At 39.3% G+C, this 27,503-nt stretch overlaps 1 protein-coding gene and 1 long non-coding RNA gene across 2 annotated transcripts in view; one reads left to right on the forward strand and one right to left on the reverse strand.

Annotated features, from left to right (window-relative positions):
• Positions 1-12,806, forward strand: part of KCNH5 (potassium voltage-gated channel subfamily H member 5) — a 320,226-nt gene extending 307,420 nt beyond the window's left edge. Inside the window, exon 11 of the mRNA XM_040333059.1 lies at positions 9,010-12,806. Within this exon, the coding sequence (XP_040188993.1) occupies positions 9,010-9,948 (939 nt within the window). The 3' untranslated portion in view covers positions 9,949-12,806. The remainder of the gene's footprint in view (positions 1-9,009) is intronic.
• LOC120920776 overlaps positions 1-27,503 on the reverse strand; it is a 159,283-nt gene that overhangs the window by 40,785 nt on the left and 90,995 nt on the right. The gene's annotated exons all lie outside the window — the stretch shown is intronic.

The raw sequence follows: 27,503 nt of genomic DNA on the forward strand, positions 1-27,503 counted from the left end.
AAATGCATGGTGTATGAATAAGTTGCCTAGGTACTGTACTTCATGATTTACAGGCAAGTCAAATTCCCTCTTTTTTTCTATCTTCGATAGCGCAAGGAAGTATTAAAACACCAAGTATTTTTTTTTCTATCTGTCTGGAGGTTTTTGCCTTTTTGGGATGTTTTGCCTTTATTGTCATGTAAACGCAACAAGAAATGGGAAGGAAAAAGTCCCTCCAAAGTGAAGAACTAGAGCAAGTGCTCCCACTAAAAAGATTCAGCTTTATTCCTGCTCTGGTGACAACTTAAAATGTTGTATTTTCCCATCACTTTTGGTGCCAGTGACAGCCGTCACCAGGATAAATAGTCAGAATGACATCCTATGGGGATACAATCAGAAATGCTAACCTAAGTTTTTTTTTAACCCTTTACCACTCAAAAAAAAAAAAAGTGTATAGATACACTTTGAATTTAAAATACATTCAACACTACCTAATCAACCGTGCAAATACTTAAAATGTACTAAATTAAAGGAATAGATACAGCCTGCATTAATTGCAGTGGGCTAATCTAATTAATATTAGAGCAGGCAATTAAATGCGTTAAATAAAATCAATGAATTTATCATTACGTCCATGACTGCACTACTGCGTTAAGTCGAAGTCATGTTAATTATGCTGTTGCAAGGTACAGTTACGATGCATTATTTATTGGCTTATCAATTATGCAATCATGCAGTACTCATAAACTGGGACATTAACGCTCTAGTTAATTAGCCAAACACGCTCGTCTGCCTCGTGCTTCTTGTTTAAAATGACAATAATAAAAGGTCGTTATTTTTTAAGGCTGGAATTCATGAACAGGTGGATGAAAATGATCAACCACCGAAAAAACAATCAACACGTTTTATTGAAATGGTTGACATTTACAGACCTGTTGCAGAAAAAAAAAAGTTTAATGCCATTAAATCTTACATTTTTGTGGATTTAAGCACTGGCTTCTTTAATCTGTATTTTGTGTAGTGGCAGTAGGCACTACAAGATTAAATTATGTTAAAGCTGAACTGCGGGCAGATTTAATAAAACACAAATGTAGGCAGCAGGTTAAAGGAGTTGTAAAGACAGAAGGTTTTTTATCTTAATGCATTTTATGCATTAAGATAAAAAACCTTCTGTGTGTAGCAGGCTCCCCAGCACCCCCTAATTACTTACCTGAGTCTCATCTCTCTTCAGCAATGTCTAAGCCATCCGAGACACTCCTTCTGATTGGCTCCCACGGCTGTCAGTCAGTCAGCCAATCAGGGGAGAGAGGGGGTGGGGCCGGGTTGGGCTCCGTGTATGAATAGACACACAGAGGGGTGACTTGGCTCCAGTGCTCCCATAGGAAGCTGGGGGCACTCAATAGAAGGGAGAGGCCAGGAGCATCAAATAGGGACCCGAGAAGAGGAGATCCGGGCTGCTCTGTGCAAAACCAACTGCACAGAAGAGGTAAGTATTACATGTTTTGTTATTTTAAAAGAAAAAGAAAAAAATCGAGACTCTACAATCACATCATTGGATGCATTTATTATTTTTTTTTTAATTATTGCATTTAACACAGACATTTTGATTTAAAAGTGGTTGTAAAGTCAGAAGGTTTTTTTAAGCTTTTTATCATTCTATGCAGTAAGATCTATGCAGTAAGCTTTCTATGTGCAGCAACCCCCCCAGTACTTACCGGAGGTCCCTCTAACTTCAGTGATGTTGTAGGAATGTCTCATCTCCCTAGGAATCCCCTTCTCATTGGCTGAGACAGCAGCGCAGCGCCATTGGCTCCCGCTGCTGTCAGTCAAGTCAATGAGAATAGAATGTGGGGCTGGGCCACAGCTCCGTGTCTGAATGAACACAAGGAGCTTTGACTTGGCTCGGGTGCCCTATAGGAGGGAGGGGCCAGGAGCTCCAGCCAGGGACCGGAGAAAAAGGAGGATCCAGGCTGCTCTGTGAAAATCCACTGCAACAGAGGAGGTGAGTATAATGTTTGTAATTTTTAATTTTAAAAAACAAGACTTTACAATCCTTTTAAGCTGGCTATACATCATAGATTTTTCCATCCATACTAAACAATGCAGATGGCTGAATCTCCTATTGCAGATTTTGTAGCCCAACAGTCGGAACTGTTGGCTTTTGAAATACATGAACAGAAGACGGCATCTGAATGGATTTTTAACACAGTGTTGGACCCTTTCCTCTTTGGGTCTGGATTGATCTTAAAGAACACTCCAAGCCAAAAATTAAAAAAAAGCATACCCAAGTCAATGACATTACAAGGGGGCGGGATCACATAGTGACATCACCAGGAGACCCCCACCCCTTAGTTTGTTTAGCAGCATGTGGGAAGCTGTCAGGTGCGGACCATTTAAAAAAAATACTTTTTGTGCAGGTCAGCAGGCAGCATTCATTGTGATTGGATTTACTTTAACCACTTAACGCCCGCCGCACGCCTATTTACGTCCACAGAATGGCACGTACAGGCAGATGGGCGTATATATACGTCCCTGCCTTCTAGCGGGTCGGAGGTCCGATCGGGACCCCCCTCCGCTGCGCGAGGCGGACGCCTTACCTCGGGGAGTGATCCGGGACGACGGCGCGGCTATTTGTTTATAGCCGCCCCGTCGCTCCCCGGAGCTGAAGAACGGGGAAAGCCGTATGTAAACACGGCTTCCCCGTGCTTCACTGTGGCGGCTGCATCGATCGAGTGATCCCTTTTATAGGGAGACTCGATCGATGACGTCAGTCCTACAGCCACACCCCCCTACAGTTGTAAACACACACTAGGTGAACCCTAACTCCTACAGCGCCCCCTGTGGTTAACTCCCAAACTGCAACTGTCATTTTCACAATAAACAATGCAATTTAAATGCATTTTTTGCTGTGAAAATGACAATGGTCCCAAAAATGTGTCAAAATTGTCCGAAGAGTCCGCCATAATGTCGCAGTCATGAAAAAAAAAACGCTGATCGCCGCCATTAGTAGTGAAAAAAAAATAATGAATAAAAATGCAATAAAACTATCCCCTATTTTGTAAACGCTATAAATTTTGCGCAAACCAATCGATAAACACTTGCGATTTTTTTTACCAAAAATAGGTAGAAGAATACGTATCGGCCTAAACTGAGGAAAAAAATGTTATATATGTTTTTGGGGGATATTTATTATAGCAAAAAGTAAAAAATATTGCATTTTTTCCAAAATTGGCGCTCTATTTTTGTTTATAGCGCAAAAAATAAAAACCGCAGAGGTGATCAAATACCACCAAAAGAAATCTCTATTTGTGGGGGAAAAAGGACGCCAATTTTGTTTGGGAGCCACGTCGCACGACCGCGCAATTGTCTGTTAAATCGACGCAGTGCCGAATCGCAAAACCTGGCCTGGGCATTTAGCAACAAAATGGTCCGGGGCTTAAGTGGTTAAGGGACATTTTCTTCAATTTTTTTTAAAAGGAATTTTATTTACTTTGGACATTTTTTTGAAGAATAAGTAGTCATTCACATGGGGGGCTGGGATCTGGTGGCCCCCTTGTTAAGGGGAGCTTCCAGATCCTGATAAGTCAACCCCACAGCCACCATGCCAGGCTTGTGAAGAAGAAGCTCTTGTCCTTCTCAACCTGGGGACAATTTGCTTTGGGAAGGGAGGGGTAACCCATAAATCACCCCAATATTGAGGGTGTGTGTCTTGGAATGGTTCAGGAGGAGGTTGGATGTGCTTACTCATCTCCACCCCCCCCCCTTTCCTGGCCCACTGGGCTGCCTGCTTGACTAAGGGTTTGGTATGTGTGGATTTTGGGGACCTCACGCCATTTTCTTTTTATATTTTTCGGCATGTGGTCCTCCTCAAAATCTATACCAGATCCAGAGGGCCTGATATGGATAAGGGGGGGGGGGGGCAACTCTGGTTATTTTTTTATTTCTAACACCAGCTTTTCTTTTGTTTACATTCTGCTGTCAATGTGGAATTCTAATGACAGCAGGAGTCACTGGTTGTGGCTGGTGAGTGCCAGCTGCTTAGCAACGAGCTAGCTTGTGGTTAAAATATCACAAGTTTTTACTACTAAAATACATCAAGAGAAAGTGCTTATGCCACGTACACACGACCGTTTCTCGGGTTCTAAAAAAATGAACATTTTAAGGGTCTAGAAAAAACAAAGTTTTTTTTCAACCCGATCATTAAAACGGCCTTGCCTACACACGATCGTGAAAAAAAAATGCTCTCGCAAAGCGCGGTGACGTACAACGGCACTATAAAGGGGAAGTTCCATTTGGATGGCGCCACCCTTTGGGCTGCTTTGGCTGATTTTGTGTTAGTAAAATACGATTCACGCTTTTCTGTCTGTTACATCGTGAGGAATGTGCTTACTCCATTACGAACGGTAGTTTTACCAGAACAAGCGCTCCCGTCTCATAACTTTCTTCTGAGCATGCGTGTTTTTTTTTTACGTCGTTAAGACCCACACACAACCATTTTTTACAACCTTAAAAATGGTCGTGTGTACGGGGCATTAGCGTCTTTTAGTAGTGTTTTTTTGTGACTTGCTAAAAAAAAAATGAAAACCGCTATGAGCTATTTTACCACTGATCTTAATTGGTATATGTTTCGTGAATTGAGCCCATTGTCCTTTATGGGCTTGATTTAGTTCTCAAGATAGATGCCAGGGCGTTTAGCAAGACATATACCAACCATTGGTATGCAATATACACTTTAAGAACTGCAAATCTACCATATTGTATTTCTTTTTATACTTTGTGTTGGCAAGAAAGAAAAATAAATAAAAGAATCAATATGTAGTCAGACTGGCCCGCAAGAGACACACATTTCCCGCATCCTGGCTCTGCAGTAGCTGCGCAGTCTAGGTTGTCTGTAATGACTCCCCTGGGCATATACAGAATGTAGTGTTTGAGTTGGTTGATAGTACATTTCAGTACATTAAGCTTACAGAGTCAAGGGACTGAAGTAGAAAATAGAAGCCATCCTGTCAGTAAATTGTTTAATATCTATTCTCTCCCTTCAGGCTTTTTTTATGCAGTTCAGGAAATTAATTGAACTCTTAAGTTTATGTAATGCATCAAAGAGCTGAACGAGGAATGTGAATTAAAGTGTGCCTGATGCATACACACTGCAAGAAAGTTATGTTGTGGGTGGAGGGCTATCTGCAGCAGAATGTTTTTTAATGGGATGAGTAAAACAAATGCTTTGTCAATATTTTGCCCAAATGTTACCATTTTAGTAAAATACATTTGAATTAATAGGATGGTTTTAAATAGCACAATGGCCTTTAAATGGCTACTGAGGGTCATGGAAACCCTTTAAAGGTAGATATGGATGCATGGTATGCATTTTAAGGGACACACCTTTTACATTGAAATGGCATGTCAACATGTATAAATGTGTTAATGCATGCATTGATATATAGTGCAATGTGCCTTGCAACCAGGGCTAGATTTTAGGCTAGGCCACATAGGCACTCTAACTGAGCATGAGTGCTGTGGTCCTATTAATTTCTATAGGGCAGCTGCCTTTATGGGTGTCTGCACATAGTCCACCCCTCCAGGCAGTTATACTTATCCAGCCCAACACCCTGACAGCTTTCCAGCACTGCTGGAGCCCTCAATAACAGAGCAAGCTTTAAAATATGGAGAAGCAGGTGACCATGCTTGAGCCTTTGCAGCCAATCACCAGGCCAAACCACTGTCCCATGGAGGGGGTGCCATAATGTCATCGCCTTGTCCAGGCCCCAATATCAGAGGTCAGACATGTTACAGTGGGGAAGGTGGCTGGATAAGTATACATGCCTGGGGAAATTTTAGGAGAGCCATCTGTAAATAACAGAAACTTACTGAAATGTTGGAAATAGAGTAAAAAAAAAAACAATATTAAGTGACACATTTTCAAACAGCATTTTTCTGTCTTCCATGATAACAGTTGTGCCCATTATACCCTAGTTTCCTACAGTCTTGCCTCCTAGTATTTCTGTACTAAATATTCATATAGTATGGAGGTTGTACTTTTACAAGACTTAAAATGTAATTCAAGCCCAAACTTTTTTTTCCGAATAGTGTGGGGAAGGGTTGGAAGAGATTTTTACTCACCTGTCAACATACGAGGTGAGGTAAAAACCCTGGACTGCCGCACTCCGTTGAATGATAGATTTGGAAGTGATAGACGTCATGGTTGTAGGGTTATCCATGGTGTGTGAACACACACATATGACTTTCAGGTGTCGGTGCAGGGAGCAGATAGTTTGAGCAGATAAGAAAAGAGGCAAAGTCCAAGTCAACATACGAGGGGAATCTCCAAAATAGGAGGTACAGACAACAAGCAAAAGCCAACAGTGCTCCTAACATTTACCATTATGTGCTAAAATGTGCTTTTAATGCTTCTGAGCATGTACAGAGTGTCCCTAAGGCTCTGTACCATCAGGGGATAAATTGGGGACTGTGGAAGAAGGGGAGGATCAGAGAAGACAGGATCAAACAGCCTTTTTACACAATGTGTGGGATTAACCCCTTAGGTTCCACAGTGAGTATAACAAGCATGTTTTTCTACATATAGAGACTGGTTTTACAGTTATAGGTTTAGTAACACTTTAAAACATGCAAATCAAAGGTCGGTCTTTATTTTCCTACTCATTTCCTTCACTGCATTATGTCTGCCAGATGACAAGTACACTTTAAAAGTATTCAGCGAATTTAGATAATAAAGGGAAAACTATAGGGTTGGGTCAGTCCTGTTTTAATTTTTTTTCAAGTTTTTTCCAAGTTGATATGATTTTAAACTGATATTTTATCACTGTTCTTCTACTATATCTAAACTATCTTTGTTTTAAAAATAAACATTGTGGGCCAGATTCTCGTACAGCGGCGTATCTTTGCGCAGGCGTAACGTATCCGAATTACGTTACCCCTCTGTAACTTAGACGGGCAAGTGCTGTATTCTCAAAGCACTTGCTCCGTAAGTTGCAGCGGCGTAGCATAAATCGTCCGGCGCAAGCCCGCCTAATTCAAATTTGGTACAGGGGGGCGTGTGTTATATAAAATAGCCCTGACCCGACGTGATTGACGTTTTTCACGAACGGTGCATGCGCCGTCCGTGGAATTTCCCAGTGTGCATTGCTCCAAATACGCCGCAAGGACGTCATTGGTTTCAACTTGAACGTCCATCCCCATTCACGGACGACTTACGCAAACAACGTAAATTTTTCAAATTTTGACGCGGGAACGACGGCCATACTTAACATTGGTGCGCCGCATATACGCCTCATATAGCAGGGGTAACTTTATGCCAGGATAAGCCTAACGTAAACGGCGTAAATGTACTGCGTCGGCCGGGCGTACGTTCGTGAATTTGCGTATTTAGCTGATTTACAGATTTCAAAGCGTAAATCAGCGTACACGCCCCTAGCGGCCAGCGTAAATATGCAGTTACGATCCGACGGCTTAAGAGACTTACGCCAGTCGGATCTAATTGAAATCTATGCGTAACTGATTCTATGAATCAGGCGCATAGATACGACGGCACAACTCAGAGATACGACGGTGTATCTGGAGATACGCCGTCGTATCTCCTCTGAGAATCTGGCCCTTAATACATAAGAGGATTCCCAGAGCAGAACAGGTTATCCAAACAGAGCAGTAATGATTGCCTGCTTGAGTTGGAGATGTCCGATACACATTCATCTGTGTGTAAATTTCAGCTTAAAAATTTGAAAAGGATCCTAAATAATCACCCTCTTCTCAAAAATAATATCTAAAATATTAATATGTCATACTTTAGATTTGGCTAAAAAAATTGATTGTAGCCCTGACTATAACAAAGAAAGAAAGAATATACAAAATCAACGTACATTCGCTGCTTACTTCAGATCATGACCTACAAATGGAGGTCATTGAAGGTAAATATTAATTATTGCAGATTATTTTATATCTCTCTATTCACCAACAGATAAAGGAATATGTGCATAAATCATTTCTGATCCCTCCTCAATAAGTGACAAAAGCAATCGAAGAGGTGATGGTCCAGCTTTTTGGAAAACTGTAACAGTCCTTACAGTGTTTATTGCAAATTACTCTGGCACCCAGCAATTTAAGGCATTTATTTAAAAAACAAAAAAAAAACCTCTGTCGTTTGTCGAGCTCATTAGGTGGATAATGAACCATAGACAGAAACTTTAATAATGTAATGATAGCATGTGCTACTGGTAATTGAGCAGATAATACTGTAGACTGTAGCCCTTAATTTACAAGGTATCATCTAAATTACAGTATCTGTAAGGTGAGATTTGTTCTAAAATGGAGCAGAAAATAAATCATACATTCTTCAAAGAGACTGTCACCCACTTTTTTTTATGCACTTGCTGGAGGAAAATCCAATTCCCTAGCACAGTCTCCTCCCTCCTTGCATGTCAAAGCCCTCTCCTTTTTTTGGGATTGTTTCGTTACTAGCTGTGCTGGCCCAGCTCTTCAACCCCTCCTTTCATAACCTTTCATGTAGCAGCCAGGGGAGAAGCAAATGGAAATACTATGGACTGTCACTTGAGTGACAGCTCTGAGTCTGCTAACATTACTGTATATTCAAGATGGTAGCACCTAACAGATGTCTCAGAGCGTTTCCAATGGCTATGTAAGAGAAGCTTTTATGCAACAAGAAAATTATATGCACATATAATCTTATAAGAAAATTTTTGTTGAAAGTAATTGTTTGGCAAGAGGGTCTCTTTAAGATTCCATAAAATGTTATTTATGTCTGTTCATTTTTTGTATACAGGGCATAATTCTAGCATAGGGAAAGAGTATGCACTGTAATAATATTGTATTTTTTTTTGGAATGCTTACAACATTTTGATCTCCTGCCTTGGAGCAATGAATTTATATATAATATAAAAAAAGAAACCACAGTGTACGTTTTCTAGCCAAGCATGTCTTATTTATTTTAGTGGAAAATGCAGAAACAACCTTATTTTTGTAATGACTTTTCCTCTTTTTTGTATCTCCTTCCATTAGATTGTGTTCCGAAAAATCAGCGATGTCAAGAAAGAAGAAGAGGAGCGGCAGCGGCAGAAAAATGAAGTGACCCTCACTATCCCCGTAGACCACCCGGTACGGAAGCTCTTTCAGAAATTCAAACAGCAGAAAGAGCTACGAAATCAGGGCTCGGCGCACACTGACCTGGAAAGGAACAAGCTCCAAATCGAGAATCGTTCCACAATGCACAATGGAGCTGTCATTACTGGCACCAGTGTTGTAACAGTGTCTCAGATAACGCCCATTCAGACGTCTCTTTCTTACGTTAGAACCAGCGAGTCTTTGAAGCAGAACAACATGGATGCGATAGAGTTGAAGCCGAATGGCGGCAGTGACCCAAATTGTCTTAAAGTTACTAGCCCCATGCACGTCAAAAACGCTAATGCAAAGGGTTGGCTAAGATTAAAAAATAACATGCAGGTCCATGAGGAGAAAAAGGAGGACTGGAATAACGTCACAAAGGCAGAATCCATGGGCTTACTGTCAGATGACCCAAAATGCATTGACCCTGAGAGTGGGGTTTCTAAAAATCCCTTGAGGAAAACAGACTCATGCGATAGTGGTATAACAAAAAGTGATCTTCGGTTGGACAAAGCAGGGGAAACGCGTAGCCCGCTTGAGCACAGCCCGATTCAAGCTGATGCAAAGCACCCTTTTTATCCTATTCCTGAACAGGCCTTACAGACCACTCTGCAAGAAGTCAAACATGAGCTTAAGGATGACATTCAGCAGTTAAGCTCTCGCATGTCTGCCCTTGAACAGCAGGTGGCAGAAATTCTAAAACTACTATCGGAAAAGAAAACACCCCTGACACCCCCCAAATCTCCATCCAGTCCCCTTCAGATACCATGTCAGGATATTTTTAGCGTTTCCAGGCCGGTAACCCCGGATTCTGAAAAGGACGAGATACATGTATAACGTATAATGTACATGAGTGTGAATGGGTGTATGGGTGCATAGACGCACATGTCCAGTAGGCAAATATACGGATATATGCAGTCAGAAATACATTTTAAAATGCATTGTTCACTCTAAGCTGACTGAACTGGAATGACCATGGTAAACATGGATCTTTAATCCATTCTGTAGGGTTGCACTGGATAATGGTTTCTCTTTGAAGTCATTTTATTGTGATAAAAAGGCCTCATACTATTAAAGTAGATTTGGGTTATGGGTTAATGATCACCTGTTGGATGAAGTACTTACTGCTAGAACCCATGAGGAAGACAGTCTATTCTTCTGGTCAGCCATATAGATGGTCAGAATTGTGGTCAGATTTTAGCACGGACTTCAATACCCATAGATAAAAAAATAAAAACAGGTATTGAGGGGCAGGTAATTGATGAAACTACTGCATCACAATGAAAACTTTGTAATTCAGGCAACCAGCTAAATACCCCCCTTTAATATTCCAACGTGAGCATAAAGTCAACACAGGAAGCTGTAAAAGCTGAACCACAGCCTCTCAAGAAAGTAATAAGACTCCCCGCAGTATACCTGCACAGTGAATCTACTAGTTCGAGGGTCAGACTCGTGTGCTAACCTGAAGATGACGATTGAGCATATTGCTTATTTTATAAGGCAGGACTCCATCTTCCCTGTCCCAGACTTGTACATGAACCCAGTTTTTATAAAGCTATACAGACCATTGGAAGGCCAGGGAATAGGCTGTTTTTTATATCATGAGTGTCCAGCATCCTTTTGAGCTTTATACTGCAAAAGGCTTGAAGTGCATTTATCTTTAAACATAACTTCATTTAACAGGTGTCCTAACCAGTCTACATGAAGCTAAAAGGTTTGGGCTAGCATTCCTATTTACAAGTAATAATATCCCATTCCAGAGTTCATGATTTAGGGTAGGCATGCTGCGTCTCTCCAACAACTGATCACCACTATTCCATGACAACAATGGATTTTTGGGACCTGTGGTTCCTGAGAAACTGGAGAGATATGAGTAGCACCCATCTCATGGCTTAGAGGGAACATTGCTTCAGCATAACTTGAATATATTATTTTATCAATTTTCAATGTGTAAATATTGCATGTCCAGCTGGATACTGGCCTGCCAAAGATAAAACTCCTTACTCTAGATATTGCTTGTAAAATATGCAGTTGACTGCATGCGTTCTTTACATTAATTTATAATCTTAATTACACTATTTATATGATAAAAAGGCAATGTTATATTTAACTATCAGGGTCCATCCTGCCAATATTGCTAGGAAAAGTCACATACATCAGGCTTGTAACAGGGAACATATCTTTTTAGAACTTTTCAATAATAAGCTCATAATAAACTTAAGTAGATAATTGAGGAGTTAAATAAGTATTCCACTAGTAGAGACTGCTTAAGACCCCTCCATGTAGGTCCCTCCCCTCGAGTTACCCACTTTTTCTGTTGACATGACAGTAGTGTTTTAGGTAGAACCTGGATAGTGGTTGAGCTATATCAGTGATATATTTCCACCTTGTTGTTTTGGAGCAGGATACTATATGGAGGAGTCTTTAGCCACTTTAGACATAAGACCTTAGAACAAGCGTGTAGGTTAAAGGATGAATATGTATTAACTTAGTTTATTGTGGAGGAACAATGTTTATAGCAAACTTTTCCCATTGTTCCTTACCTCCATTTCAGTTAAAACTCTAGTCTAATGTGAGTGGCTACAAGCATCAGACCGGTGGGGATGGTCTAAAATGGCTAATTAAATTTCAGGTTCATCAAAACAAGGTATGCAAAGTTTTACACCCCATTCACAATTGTGTGACCTGTCATATGACTTTGTACATCAAAGTAGCATGATCAGTTGTACCCCATGCTTTTGAATGATAACCATTCATACATGTGCAACTTAAAGTCATATCAACTTCAGAGTAGTTCATGCACTACTTTGGTCTAACTGTCTTGCAACTTGAGGGCCATAGACTTCAATGTTAACCCTCAAAAGTTGCATCAAAGTCATACCTTAATGTTTTACATGCAACAGTGTGTCTGACTTTGCAGAGGGAAAACAAGTCACATCCAAAGTTGCATCAAATTTATAGTGCATAGATTAAGTGCAGCGCAATAAGGAATAAATATAAACTTCACACTCATTAAACGAGATACACTCTACAAAACTAGTGACCAGAGTGCAATCATAAAAATATGAACAAAAATCTAAATAAATCAGAAAGTCCCATACACATAACTACGCCGCTGTGTAATGAATATGTGACAGTTCATATATCTTCGCAGTGTTTCAGGTGACCCACCACCTCCAGATAAATTGCCTGCTCACCTCCAATACCAGACCTCACTACAGAGTCACAGTCACCTCTGACCAACTCCTCCTATGAAAGGTACAGCAACACTCTTCTTCCTCCCATCTCAGCTTATAGCTACTGCCCTTCTCTCCTTGATCCTCGGTCATCAGCGTAGCATAGAATTTAAAAACGGAAAGACCATAGTGTTCTCTATTTCCAAACATTTATTGGAAAAACATGAGGGAATTAAAAAACATGAGGGATATACAAACAAGCGTTTAGTATTATCAGCTCACCATGCTGACACTAATAGTTGCTGTGTGACATCAAGGGCTTCAGCTCCTCCCACCACTAGCAGGCAATTGGTGAATAATCGACCATTGAGGAGTATGGGTATGTCAACATTGTTACTTCCAGACTCCTATGCACAGAAGAATATGATGATTAGGTGTAAGGCTATTTAATTTATTGGAAAAGCCCAATCAGAAGGTGTAATGCATATGGGTGGGAGGAGCTGAAGCCCTTGACACCACACAGCAATTATTGGTGTCAACGTGGTGAGCTGATAATACTGAAAGCTTGTTATTTGCATATTATTCTAAGTGTTTTTAATTCCCTCATGTTTTAACAATAAATGTTTGGAAATAGAGAGCACGATGGTCTTTCTGTTTCATTCTATATTATATCATGCTATCAGACTGAGGAGAAAGCAGAGGGCAGTAGCTATACCCCGAGATGAGAGGAAGAAGAGTGTTGCTGTACCTTTCATAATAGGAATTGGTCAGAGGCGAATATGACTCTGTAGTAGGATCTGGTATTGGAGGTGGTGGGTCACCTGAAACACTGCAAAGATATATGAACTGTCACCTATTCATTTACACAGCGGTTTCGTTTGGTGTAGGGGACTTTCTGATTTATTTAGATTTGTGTTAATTTTTTTTTAGGATTTCACTCTGGTCACTAGTTTTGTAGAGTATATCTCGTTCAATGAGTGTATCGTTTATCTTTAAACCTTATTGCGCTGCACTTATTCTATGCACTATAATTTTAATGTGGTGAATCTTGTGAATACAACTATAAAGTCTAAAGTGTTAGCGGCAATCATCTTTGCTTGGGTTGCAAGGCATATATATTTTTTTATGTGAAGTATTTTGTATACACGGTTCAGTTGGTGATTGCGCTGATTATTTTTCACTACTGTTTTAGAAAAGTTGCATCAAAGTTGTACTCCAAAGTCAAGGGACTTTGGAGTGGTACAGGTATGAATGGGGCCTTACAGTTGGTTTTCTTTAGAAAGTAGCTACAACATGAGTAGACCAGCCTGTCCAGAATGCAGTAGAGAATTACCGTTGTGTAGATGCAGTCATCTCTCTGCAGAAGTTTGATATGCCACTGCTGAGTCAGACCTATAGCTCTCCAATCAACAAAGTTAATGCCCTGCCGATTGGATTGCTTAAGCCCTGACTCGAGAGGGAATGTGGCCAACCTCTGCAGAGAGACTACGCCTCCTGACAGAGAGCAAGGGCCATGCTGGCACGGGAAGTCTGTGGCTGCTTTCTAAACAAAAAATGTTTTTAAGACGTTGCACACCTTTTGTTGCACCTGGAATGCAGTTAGCTGATTTAAATTGAAAGATTGTGGACTTTTACATACAGTGCCATTTCTGCCTCGAATCTAGCATTTGTGCTTGTGGCCGCTGGATGCAAGTAAGTCTTAGCTGAGACAGGTAAGGGCAATATGGCAACATGTTCCCTTTAAAAGTCATTGTAATTTTTGTTTTGCACTGCTGCTTAAAATGAGGGTACTTCCATATTTTATTACTAATCTTTACTTAGCCATAGACATTGGATGATAAGTGTTCATTTTGAAAAACCTAGCCCAAAAATCAGTATGACCTGGAAACTTGTGCATATTGTAGAAAAAATACACAGGTGAATGTCGGCTTTGGCTTATCCGTGTACACAGTGGAGGACTGTAGGAAAAAAAAACTGAAAATTGACTATACTCCATGTTTTCCAATTCCAATGCCCCAAGGTTACGTTGTAATTGCTTGCATTTTATCTTCTGTCCAGTTACAGAACAAATCAATAGTCTTAATGGACCAACAGTCATCTAATGTCTATCGCTAATTTTAGCTGCAATTTCATACATCTGGCACATGCCAAACGCTTGTGTATATTGCAGGTAACTAAGTGGAGCACTGCAGTTTAAAACTATGCATACTCAGAAATTACTTTCTATACCCCCCCTGCAGGCTCGACCTGGTAATACATCTGATGAATATCAGCAAATTAAAACTACTGTCAAGCTGTAATATGTAAACATCACTCTCATTAAGTAACAAGTTAGATATGCTAAACTGTCATCATCATACATCGTGTGGGTGTCATCATTAATTTTGCTTTGTGAGGGGGGAAGGGTTGGGGAATTAATAGCTAAAGTGACTTCTTAACTAGTAAATTACTACACAGAAGTAAAATCTTAAAGTTATAATTATAGTCTGAATCTATGCATAAATGGCAGAATTCATTTTTGTTTAATTATACATTGCATAATAAATTCTATACTAAATAGCTTCTTTATGTTTACATTATGTAAAGGGTGAATTTTACTTTCATGGAATGTATACTATATTCTTAAAACTATATTTTTCTTATAGCAAAATATTTCCTTACACATTTATATGTATGGGGTATATTATCAGGAATATTATCTTAAATTTGCACATAATATCTATATTAAATAGACCTATAAACACATGTTTTCCAACACTGCTCCAAATGACCCTAAACTGTGTTTTAGTGATCTTTTGTTTCTGAGTTCTGTGTATTAACAATTGTAAAGCAAAAACTGCTCTGGGTAAGTCTAGTAACCAGTAAATAGCATTCATTTCATCCCAGTGCAGTGCTGGAGAAGAATATGGGCAATAAGTCCTTTAAACGGGGCAATGACTCTTATTGTAGACCTCATAGTCCATAATTATTTAGAAAAATAATGAACATTTTGTAATGATCAATTTCAGTACAGCAAGTTCCATAGTCCTAAAAATTAATACAATGATGTGGATAGAATACATGCCATAACAAATGGAAGAGCTAATACACTTTTCCAGTGGCCCATGTCTCCTAGCTCTCATTGCTTTCGTAAGTGTCAGATGTCTTTGGCCCTCATTACAGGACTCGACAGTAATGTTTACACACAAAAAAAAATTCTGCGGATGACAGGTGTTCAGGAGGTGCTACTGCCACCTCCCAAACACCTTTATTTTTAGATTGCGGAATGACAATTTTACTTTGTGGGACCGTGACACAACTGTAAGTCAAACATTCGGGTCATGCTTCCGTTGCGGCGCTATTGAACGCAAAGGCCAGGTTCGTCAGGCGTTGCCTTGTAGATGTGTGTACAGACCTGTCTAAGGGGTGGCCAAACTGTGACTCACCCTGCCCCCCCCCCAGGCCACCTATCTGCAAGAGCCCCTACTAACTAGTATAGCTAAGATTAGGAAGTTAAAGGATAAGTTCACTTAAAAAAAATGTGCATTTATTATTTTTTGTTGCAGGAGCCTGTAAAGCATTGCACCTGCGATCAGCAGATCTCTGATGCCATCCAGGTCTCCTGCAAATCTACCAGTGTCGGCTTGCTCTTACCTTGTACGAGGAAGCCAATACATTCTGACAAGAAAGACTCATTGAATTAACACAGTGCTCACAGCGCGATGGTAGTTCATTGAAAATTACAAGCCGACAGCCACAAAGGCTCCCGGACCTTGTAGTTTTTCATTCACAGGACATGATGAATGAGTTACACGGCCAGGTGGGCAGAGCCCTGTTCAGCCCTATTTTTTTTTGTGACAGCTAATGGGGAGGGATAAGATCCCTGCTAGCGGTCAGATCGGGGACAGGGGGAGGGGGGACTGGCCCCTTCATAACATATTACACCCTGAATATGGGTGTAACATGTTACGAAAGGTGAACTTATCCTTTAACAAGTCATCTGCCCTCATATTTCTTTTTAATATCACCCTTCCGAAACAGACCCTAGGGCTTTTTTTTATTTCTTTTACCTGCCTCTTTTATAGCGATTTGCTTTCTCCCAGACTGAGCTGTTGCAGCTTACCTTTATGATCAGTACATATCTGTCTGCAGTTTTCTTTTTTTTTCACATTTCTATACAAAGAGGACCTTGTTAAAGGTATCTCTGCCCTTAAAGATCAGTATTTCCCAAAATATAATAATCTTTTACTAAAAAAATGGATAGTTGACATATATTCTATATTTTTATATAGCGGCTACAAAGACTAAGCTGTGCAACAAGTTAATACAAATATTAAATTATATCTAGTTTAAATGATTTTATTTCAGTTTTGGATAGAGTAAGGAATGGTTTGAACTTCTGGCAGGCTTTTTCTTAACTGTCCCGGTAGGGAGATTTTCCTTAATTTCCTATCCCAGCAACACTACAGGAAGTATCAGGGAAATCCCCCTAGACAGTTGTTACAAGAACAGGTGTAGTCAATGAAAGATTTCCACTCACCTCCAGTTTCAGTGACAAATGACAATCACACAGTTTTAATTTTTCCATCACTTTCTGTTCCATTGAGAATGGTCACCAGGAGTAGTCTTCCCCAATATATCCAAAACAAGTGTAAAAGTTACAATGATTTAGCTTTGAAATATAGTTTTGTATTCAGCAATAAATATAGAATAAATGCAATCATTAGATAGACAAGGAATGTATGATGTGTAGGATATTGAATGTAAGGATTTGGAATTATAATAAAGAGGTAAAGCTGGCCATACATACATTAAATTTTGGATGCATCATGCCGAATCAACCAAAATTGTGTCTGTGGGTGGCCGATTGATAGATAACAAATTTTTCAATCAACTTTTGTCAAAGTAAAATTGTCAGCAGAGCAGTGTCTACATCCAAGTAGATGCAAGTTAGGAATAGAAGAGTCTGCAGCAGGATAGAGGATTCTGTTAGATTTTGTTTCAAAAGAAATCTAATGAGCAAAAATGTTATGAGTTTTGCTGCTTCCAATCATGAATTTGTGGGTCAGAGTCTATACTCTTACTGTTATAATTATTGACTCCAATAGTACAAACTGTCCATGCTCCCTTACAAAAACTGGTGTTATCTGTTACTTATAATAAAGGGAATTTGGAGAGAATTGTGTGAACCTATCTAGTTTTCCCAGCTGTTTATAATGGAATTTAATACTGCAACCTGCCAGAGAAACCCCAGTGGCAGCTAGGACTGGACCTGGCCTGAACTTGCAATTAAATAATGCTAGGGGTTGAGAAATGGGGACATAAATTGCCCTGCACCACCTGATTGGCAAAGTATTCAAATAAACCAAGTATTTGCAGAAGCTAATCTACAGGAAAGAAACTAGTTTTGGAGACAACATACTGCTATTGAAATCCACTGTAACTACACATACATTTCAAGAATTACCAAATAAGTTAGGCCCCTTTCACACAGGGCGGAATCCGTCCTAGCAGATCCGCCTGCTCAGCGGGGGATCTCTACCCTGATCTCCACTGTGCAGGCAGATGGCAGGTCCATGTCTGCTCCGGTATGGAGAGCAGACACGGACACAGCATCCTATCCTATTTTCTATTGCATGTCCATTGTCATACGATCCATCTGTTGTTAGCAGACTGGATTGGATGACAGTAAATGACAGTGGACGCTTGTACGCTGACATCTGCCGCCCGGTAGAGAACAGTGGGTGGTCTGATCGATCCGCTGGTGTAAAATGTAGAATACATAAATGTGACTCATATTTCTTGCTGTAGATGAAGCATGGGTGGATTAGTCAGCTCCTGACTTCTAATATATCTAGGATACTCAAACAGTGAGATCTCCCTGTCATAATTCCTGATTCTGCTCCTGTCTACTTGGGAGTTTTGGAAGTTTCTGATCACCTCTGCATGTTCTGGCACCTCCAGCAAAAATAGTGGGAATCCCTCATAATGGCCAAAGCAGATATCTAGACCCAGGAAATCAGAGCAGAGATCTCACCTGTAGAGTCCCTGAAAGATATAGGAGATACAGTATATTAATATAGCTATAAAGATGGCCTTTACCAAAAACTGAAATATCAGTTTTGGATGGACTGACCCTTTAAAAACAATAAACACCGCAACGACGGATTACTCTGTACCCTTTTGTTGTATCACAGTTAAAGGTAAAAGCTTTCATTGAAAAGGAAACATCCAAGCCTTATGAAAAGCTATAGAGCTGCTACATATATATCTCAGTCTCTATGTGCAAGTCCATATTATACAGCGTTGTATGTATAATAGCCAAAAATATGTAAATGAAGCCCCCAAATATCTAATTAATTATAAAGGTTGGATTAAATGGATCAATGGTACCTAACAAGAACCCAAAGTTAAAAAAATATATATATGCAAGAGTATGAAAACTAGTGCCTTTAAGAAACCACTAGAATATAGACCGAAGATTTTAGGTATAAATGTCATATAATTCACTTATACTTGGCCCTTCTGCCATTTCTATTGTCACCAGGTATTCAGTCCAAGCCTGGATGAACAACTGTAGAATAAGTGATCTCAGTGGCAACCTGAAACAGATCTTGGAGCCACACTGAGGCAACTTACTAAACTCATATGTAGAGTCAGCAAAACACAAATTTGTTTGTTAAACGATGCCAATATAATTCAAAGGTTTATTTTTTTAATAACTGCATTTTGTTTGATATTTTCCGATGCATGTATTTTATTTTCTTTGTATGGGAGAAAGGGTCTCCTTTAAATATAGAGAAACAGGTTTTACGGTGCTTGCTGCTAAGTCCCAGGTTTATTAACCAAATAAAAGGCATTGGCAGCTTAACATCAACAGCAAAGCCTCTAAAATAGTGGATTGGGAAGCTGGTCTCCCTGGCAGCTGCAGCATTAATGTTCCTTAGTTTTCGCTTCCTATTTGTTTTGATACATCACAATGTCAATAACAATCACATTTTAGGAATGTTAACTTTAAGAGACACAATATTCCCCACAGCTATTGTAGCCCAATTGAAATAAGCGTTCTGCATTGCTGCTACCTTGTTAGAGATAAGTAGGCACTTTGCTTCTAATTATAGAATTATTTTTCTGATGGAAGTTTGTACTGAAGCTCAGGGTATTTATCAGTAGTGATAGAAATGTAATAAACAGATTGCCATTTATTCTTTGTAAACCTGTCATTTGAATTCAGAACATGGGCTATTCAGAGTAAGAGGAAAAACTGTAGAAGCAGAGTTAACCTTGAATGGAAACCGTATGTCAAAATGACCAATATACACAGAGCTATTAGGCAGCTAAAGTTGTATTTGAATCTCAAAATTTCCCATAAGGATTGGCTGCTACCTCTTCCAGGAGGTAGGTGGGATCAAGCTTGATTGTTGCAGAAAAATACGAGGTTTGCATAGAACTTCAGCTGCTCTAGATCTACTGATTGTTCTAATTGAAGGGGACTTCTTTTTCTCAATTTTTTGCCTCATATGCCTTGTCTGAATTGCCTATGTTTGCAAAGGGGTTTATTTTTAAAGCTTTCATACCTCCCAACAACCAAAATAAACTTCTTCTGATGGCTAATGAAAAATTATACTTGCTTTTGTATATGTTGCCTTGTTCAACAGCTTGTCAGTAGAGAACAGTAAAGGGTATTGTCAGTTTAAATAGACACAATCTTTATAAAATGCCTTGTAAAATGTCCATTGGTTGTTTACAATGATGCCTGTATGTCCATTGAATGTTTTTATGAAAATCCAGAATTCCAGCTTTCCATAATAATAGGCAGTTGTGGAAGGAGCAAAAAGCAAAATGAGTACTTGAAGTGTAAAAAAACTGAAATGGGTCAAAGTATGTAAATATGTAACCATGTTAGCTTCCTAATATTTAAGCCCATCAGTATAAATTGTTGAATAGCAGGCAGCCCAAATTTCCACAGTCTAGTGTTACACCACCTTCTATTTCGCTACTGCAACACTAAGGCCCCGCAGAGATGCCAACCAAAAAAACTGACTTTCTGAAAGATCGTATTTGCATAGAACCCCCATGGGGCAGTGGCCTAATGGTTCACTATAAAGTTAGAAGCTGATTGGCTACCATGCACAGCTGCACTAGTTTTTGCACTCTCCCGTTTTAGTTCATTGCATCCCAAAAGGTATTCAGTAGGGTTGAGATCAAGGCTCTGTGTGAATCACTCAAGTTCCCTCACTCTAAACTCAGCAAATGTCTTAACAACTCAACAAAATACCTTCATGGAGCGGACTTTGTACACAGAGGCACAGTGATGCTGGAACAGAAAAAGGGCTTCCCCAAACTGTTATCACAAGTTTAGAAATGCACAATTAGATAGAATGTATTTGTATCCTATAGCATTAACTGCTCCCTTCTGTGGAATTGACTGAAAATCGGAAAAAACATACATAAACCAGTGAAATGTGTTGACTCTTTTGCTAAAAATTCTACATAAAACTATAATATATCTGGACATGTACAACGAGTGTGATGCCTTTATCTTTTGGCCAATGCAATCCATGTCAGTACACAGAAAAAATGTGCATTAAAACATGCATAGGTGATAATGGGCTCTAAAGAGTCCCTCTTGTGAGTGAAAAGAATTTAGCTTTTTCTATGCGATTCTCTTTAAAGGATTAATAAAGAAAAATTGATTATTAACATAACAAACATATTATATTTACCTGCTCTGTTCAGTGGTATTGCACAGACCCAAATCTCCTCTTATCTGCCCCCCCCCACCTGTACTATCCACTCCTCTTCTTCAGTGTCCGCTCCCATAGCAAGCACTTGCTATGTATCTATATCTACCGAAACATTGGCCCGGATTCAGAAAGAAGTTACGTCGGCGTATCTCCAGATACGCCATCGTAACTCGGAGTGTGAGGCGTCGCATCTCTGCGGCTGATTCATAGAATCAGATACGCCTCACTGTTGCCTAGATACGAGCGGCGTAAGTCTCCTACGCCGTCGTATCTTGGAGTGCATATTTACGCTGGCCACTAGGGGCGCTTCCGTAGATTCACGCATTGAATATGCAAATGAGCTAGATACGCAGATTCAGAAACGTACGTACGTGCGCCCGGCGCATTGATTTACATCGTTTACGTAAGCCTTTTTCCGGCGTAAAGTTACCCCTGCTATATGAGGCGTAGCCAATGTTAAGTATGGACGTCGGGACAGCCTAGATTTTTGCGTCGTTTGCATAAGTCGTACGCGAATAGGGCTGTGCGTAAGTTACGTTCACGTCTAAAGCATTGACTATTTGCGGCGTAATTTGGAGCATGCGCACTGGGATACTTTCACGGAACGTCAATTACGTGGGGTCACGATTAATTAGCATACAACACGCCCCCTACCAGCCTATTTTGAATAAGGCGGGCTTACGCCGGCCCATATACGCTACACCACCGTAACTTCGGGCGCAAGTTCTTTCTGAATACGGGACTTGCCTCTCAAAGTTACGGCGGCGTAGCGTATATGAGATACGCTACGCCCCCCTAAAGATAGGCATTTCTTTCTGAATCCCGGCCATTGTGCGGCTCAGCCCCACCCTCTGCACCGTCTTACTGGATTTGATTGACAACAGCATGAGCCAATGACTCCCGCTGCTGCCTCCATGTCCATTGACAAGAGAGATCAGTAATACTGCTCTTGGGCACAGTGCTGCACCAAGATCAGGCTCAAGGAAGTATTTAGGGGGGGGGCTAATCACAGAAGCGTTTTTTATCCTAATGCAGAAAATGCATTAAGGTGAAAAACCTTCAGCCTCTACAACCACTTAAACAGCGTAGCAAACTGTTGCGAGCAGAAAAAGTACTGGCTAAAAAAATAACCTAGGTAGCATCAGGGTCCTTCTACAATATTCCCATGCAAGTGTCAGTTGTAACTGATTATTATATTTATCTTTATGCAGACCTACACTGGACAGGAAAGAAACTGTATTTGTATACTTAAAATGTTCTAAGGCAGCTAGTTTCCTCTATTTTTTTTTCATTAAGGTGACTGTCACTGCAACAAAAACTGTTCCCAAAAATCACCCCGCAAAAAACACCTCTTAATTTTGACCAATCTCCTGTCTCTTCTTCAGATCTTTGACATCTTACAGAGCTGTGGTCTCTAGCAGAATCTTTACATCTAACACCTCCAAGTGGGTAAGATATCTGACCACCGCTGTGTGTAGTGGCTCTTCCCACCAGCCCCTCCACCGCTACTGGTCCTGTATTAATGTAGAGTGGAACAGATGGAACCACAGCATGTGGCAAAGAATATAAGCATCCAGTACACCTGTCTACAAGCTTTTAATGTAAAGATTTCACCAAAACTTTAGCTCTGCAAGATGACAAAGATCTGAGGAACTGGCCGCAAGATAGGCAAACATCGAAAAATGTTGGGCTCTGTTTTAGGTTGTTGTAGCAGAGGTACTTTGAGGTTAGAAACCTCAAATAAGATGGATATTTACAAGATTATGGTGATGTGCTGTCTTCAGAGAACTGTAATTGAATTATCCTGACAATACAATGACATGGAACGCAAACTATGCAAATAGTGTTGAGTATTAAAATTCTGCACATAAAATGTGAGTGTTAAAGTCTTATTGACAGAGGAAAAATACATTACTGTACAGGATCCATCAACCCAAAATCATAATTCAGTTTTTGGTGAAATTGAAATCAATTACCCACTGGCTGCGCTGCCTCTATTTCTCAAGGACACAGTCACTGCCAAATTGAAAGGACTGCAGCAAAAAGGAGGCAGCTCCATTTTGCGGTTACATTTCCTATCTTGTCCAGAAAAATCTGCTCTTTTGATTGGTGAAAAAAGGAGGCAGCTCTGAGCATTGGTTCCCATGTTCCTCAAAATGTAGTTTCACCTATCTACTACTTTTGATGAAAGATTTTGCTCTGCTTTATAGAAAATACATTTTTTATGTGATAACAGCACAAAATCATGGATTAGTTTATGGATGACAAGTGGATAAAACACTTTGAACTTCAGATTAAAAAAAATCTTTTAGTTTGTCAAAAGTTAGTAAAATTGAAGTGCCTCCTAAACTCTGCTAACCCTTTTTGTGCTCCCATCGCAGACTCCATTTTCTTTCTGCAGCATCTCACCTCCTTGCTTTTATAATGAAATTCTATTGTAATTTACAAGGACAAGGACAAAACTAAACTTTATAGATAAATGTATGTGGACACCCCACCGAATTGCTGAAGATAATGTTATTGCTGCAGCTTACAATGACATTTGAGATAATTATGAGCTTCCAATCTTGTTGCAACAATTTGGGCAAGGCCATTTTCTGTGCTATCATGACTGTCCCTGGAGTACAAAGCCAGCTTTCATAAAGATGTTTTAATGTGTTTGGTATGGAGCAATTTGAGTGGCCATGTATTTTTTTTTTTTTTCAATTTCTAAGCCAAGAGCTACATGATTGCTTACTCTGTGATAAAAAACACATTATTTGTACAAAAACTGCTCTTTTTAGAATTTCCTAAATTAGTCATTGTTAAACAATTCACCTCCTTCAACTGAAATCTACGAAGGAGAAGATAGTAGATTAACCACTAAAAGTTTCTGCTACACGATTAAATTGCACATTGAGCAATTGTTGGAGGTCAATGATTCGAATGTGCTATTGAAAGTTTCTTATGTAGCAACTCAAATTAGATGTAAGCGATCAGTCTTAGATTTTAGTAGCATTAATGAGCCACTAAAACTCACCCATATTGGCCTAGTCCTACTAGAAAGATCTGTGGTGTGCAGACAACCAAATCAGCCTCTTACAATTTAACTTTCATCAGTCTTCCAAGTAAGAGGTTGAAAACTGACTGGTTGTTATAGAGCATCCTCTATTTTTTAACATTTATGTCCTTTGAATTTATAAATTAAGGTGATACTTGGTTATGAATTTAGAATTGTCATTACAGTGCATCAAAAGCCAACATTTTATTAAATATTTAGTATAGAGTGGTGAAAATCCAATAAGAAAAGCCTACTTATTCTGGTGACAACTTGTCTAAAAGGGGATTTTCCTCACCTAAGTGAAATGTATTTTTCCTGTTATATGGTTTCTACAAGGATGAAAGGAGAATGCAAATCTCTCCAATGGGACACAGAAAAAAAACTTGCAGGGGTTTGAACTATTCTCTACTCTATGCAAGATATAACATTTTGGATACACTTTAAAATAAATGTTGATATATTGGAAAATTATACCTCCAGACTCTACACAATTCACACTTTAAGGTCCCTTCTATCTGGCCAAATCCATTCTTTTTTTTCTTGAACATGTCCATATTTTATAAAGCCACGCTCAGCTCTAGGAGTCGCTGCCCTTTTATAAATTAAAAAAAGAAAGGAATATGGAAAATGACTTTAGATGCATTGGACACCTGCATATTGATGCCGGTAACTAAATTCCTGTATGCCCCACCTTTAATATTATAAGGTTTTATCAGAAAATCATCTGTATGAAATACAATACCCCACCATTTAAATGAGGTTTTCTTTTTTAGCATTTAATTTGGATTTCATACCTTTCAGTTTTCAGATGCCTCTGTCTTTCTGAGCACTTTTTCTTAAGTGAATAATTCAGTTGTATGATACAGTAAATGATGTAATATATTGTACTTATCTAGAGTTGTACAGCTTTAAGAGTAAAGTAATTTAAATATAAATTATAAACAATTATACAATTATGTTATTAATATATATAAACATTTATGACATGTAAGTTGATTGTTTTTCTAAAAAAAATGAAATGAGACACTTTTATTCAGTTATTTTATATTTTCTTTGAAATAATGTCATCTATAATGATTTTGCTTGAGGCTCAGTTTTGAAATGCACCTGCAAATGGGTTTTGTAAAAAGAGGTCAGTTCAACCTAAATTATATATTTCAGTAAGGAGTGAATAACAATGAGTTGTATCACCTCCTGACTTCTTTGAGGGACTCTGACAAATAGATCCGTGAGCCGGATTCTTAGCTTCAGTCACACATTTCTGCCATGATAAGTTTATCTCCCTCCCAGATTAACTCTTAATTGTACATCATGGGAATGGAGCAGGAGAACCAAATCTCCAGGCAGGAGAGAATTACCCGGGAACTCTAGTGAGGATATTAAAGTGGTAGTAAACTCACAATCCATAAGTTTTCATTATAAGTAGTGTGCTTTAACGTACTAGACCATGTCCTTTACACTTTCCTTACTGGAGCCAGTTAGTTTTTTTCTTTAGTGATGTTACTGACGCATGTGCAATTAGACCGTCATTCATGATCTGTGTGCTGTCAAAGTGTCCTTCTGCCATTTCATCATCATCAGCACTTGCAGCATTGCAGTGCAATATCGCTAGAGTGCTGATCCTTAGCCGAGTTCCTGAAACACCAGATGTCACAGGGGGTGTTACTAATGCCCTGATCGTCCTCGGAGCAAGCAAGTAAATGTAACTCTTGCCAGCAACAGTAATCTTTGCACCAAGCAAAAGCCAAATAAATAGGCAAACGGTTACAGCGATTTAAACTCTAATGCCACGTACAAATGATCGGTTCATCCGATGAAAACGGACCGATGGATTTTTTCATCAGATATCCAATGAAGCTGACTTTCATCAGTCTACACACCATTAAAAATCAGTTTGCGTCAGAACGTGGTGACGTAAAACACGACGTGCAGAGAAAAATGAAGTTCAATGCTTCCGAGCATGCGTCGACTTGATTCTGACAATGCGTGGATTTTTAAAAGATGGATTTCTCCACAGACGATCGTTTTTTTCTATCGTTTTTTTTAACCGTCAGAAAATTTTAAAACAGGTTCTAAGTTTTTTCACTGATGGGAAAAAAAAAACGATGGGGCCCACACACGATCGGTTCGTCCGATGAAAACGGTCCATCGGACCGTTTTCATCAGACGAACCGATCGTGTGTACAGGGCATTATGTATGTATAATTATATCAGACACATTAAAGAACCAATAAAATAATTTAAAGTATACATTCAGTTTCCATAGTAACGAATGATGAAAACAAGGCTTAGCTAATTCATACTGCGCATGTGCGAGATTACAGGCCATCATCATACAGAGAGTGCAGAAGTATTAGCAACCTGGATGCGGAAGAGGAGATCCATTATAGTGTTGGCTTCTGCTGGCATACAAAGTAGATACAGTACGCAAAAAAAAAACATTTAGAATTACTTATTTTTCAGGAAATAATATAGTGATCTGCATTGTTATTACTTAACTTATTGCCCTAGCGTTTAATTAGATTAATGGGAGCTGAGTTTACTACCACTTTAACTGTTGGAGTCTCAAAGAGATACAATAAGCCATTGATTTGTTCATCCCAACATAGTCCACTTTTAACTAAATTATTATGGTGGACTGACCCTTACAACATGGCACAAACAAAACTGGTGTGCAATACCCATGGCAGCCAATCAGAATTCAAAGTCTTGGCCTGTATAGACTGATGAAAGTTGATTTTCAAATGGCTCTTATGGGCTACCCACTACTCCTTGCACCACAGTGGGCAGTTATATTCATGGTGGAACCAATATATACATGAATGTAAGGATGAATTTCCTAAAGAACATCAATGGCACTGATGCACAAGGCTTGTAAAACTTCAAATAATATATACAAGCACTAAGGAAATTAATACATTATTAAATATCGGTTCCTAAAATGACTGACTTCTCTTTATGATACAACAGTTGTACATTTTTTAGTTTTTGTCTGGAATGGATGTATGGAAGAAACATAAAGCCATTTACTTAATAAAGAAAATTATTGACCCAAAGGATTCTGGGTATCAGCACAATGAAATATAAATCATCAGGGAATGTGTCTTGTTTTGCCACACAGTTCCTTATTGGTGTGGATATTTTTTTCATTGATACAAAATAAAAGTTGCATTTTATTGAAAAGGCTGGCGTTTTTTTTGGCTGGGTTTCCAGACTTATTTATTTTTAAGCAATTCAGAGTAGTTTAAATTTGATTACCTTGTTGGTAATGTACAAGTATCATCAACAACTATTTCTCATCTGTCCCATAAGGGGTCATTATTAAGGCATCTCAAAGCACTACAGAAATGCACCCAGCATTATAAAGCCTCATAAAGCATGGTGTTGGAAAAATAGTGCAGGTACTTTTCTTGGCCCATTTGGTGCATTGGCATCCCATTCAAGATGTTA

Source organism: Rana temporaria, chromosome 13 (assembly GCF_905171775.1).
Source record: "Rana temporaria chromosome 13, aRanTem1.1, whole genome shotgun sequence".
NCBI classification, from domain to species: domain Eukaryota; kingdom Metazoa; phylum Chordata; class Amphibia; order Anura; family Ranidae; genus Rana; species Rana temporaria.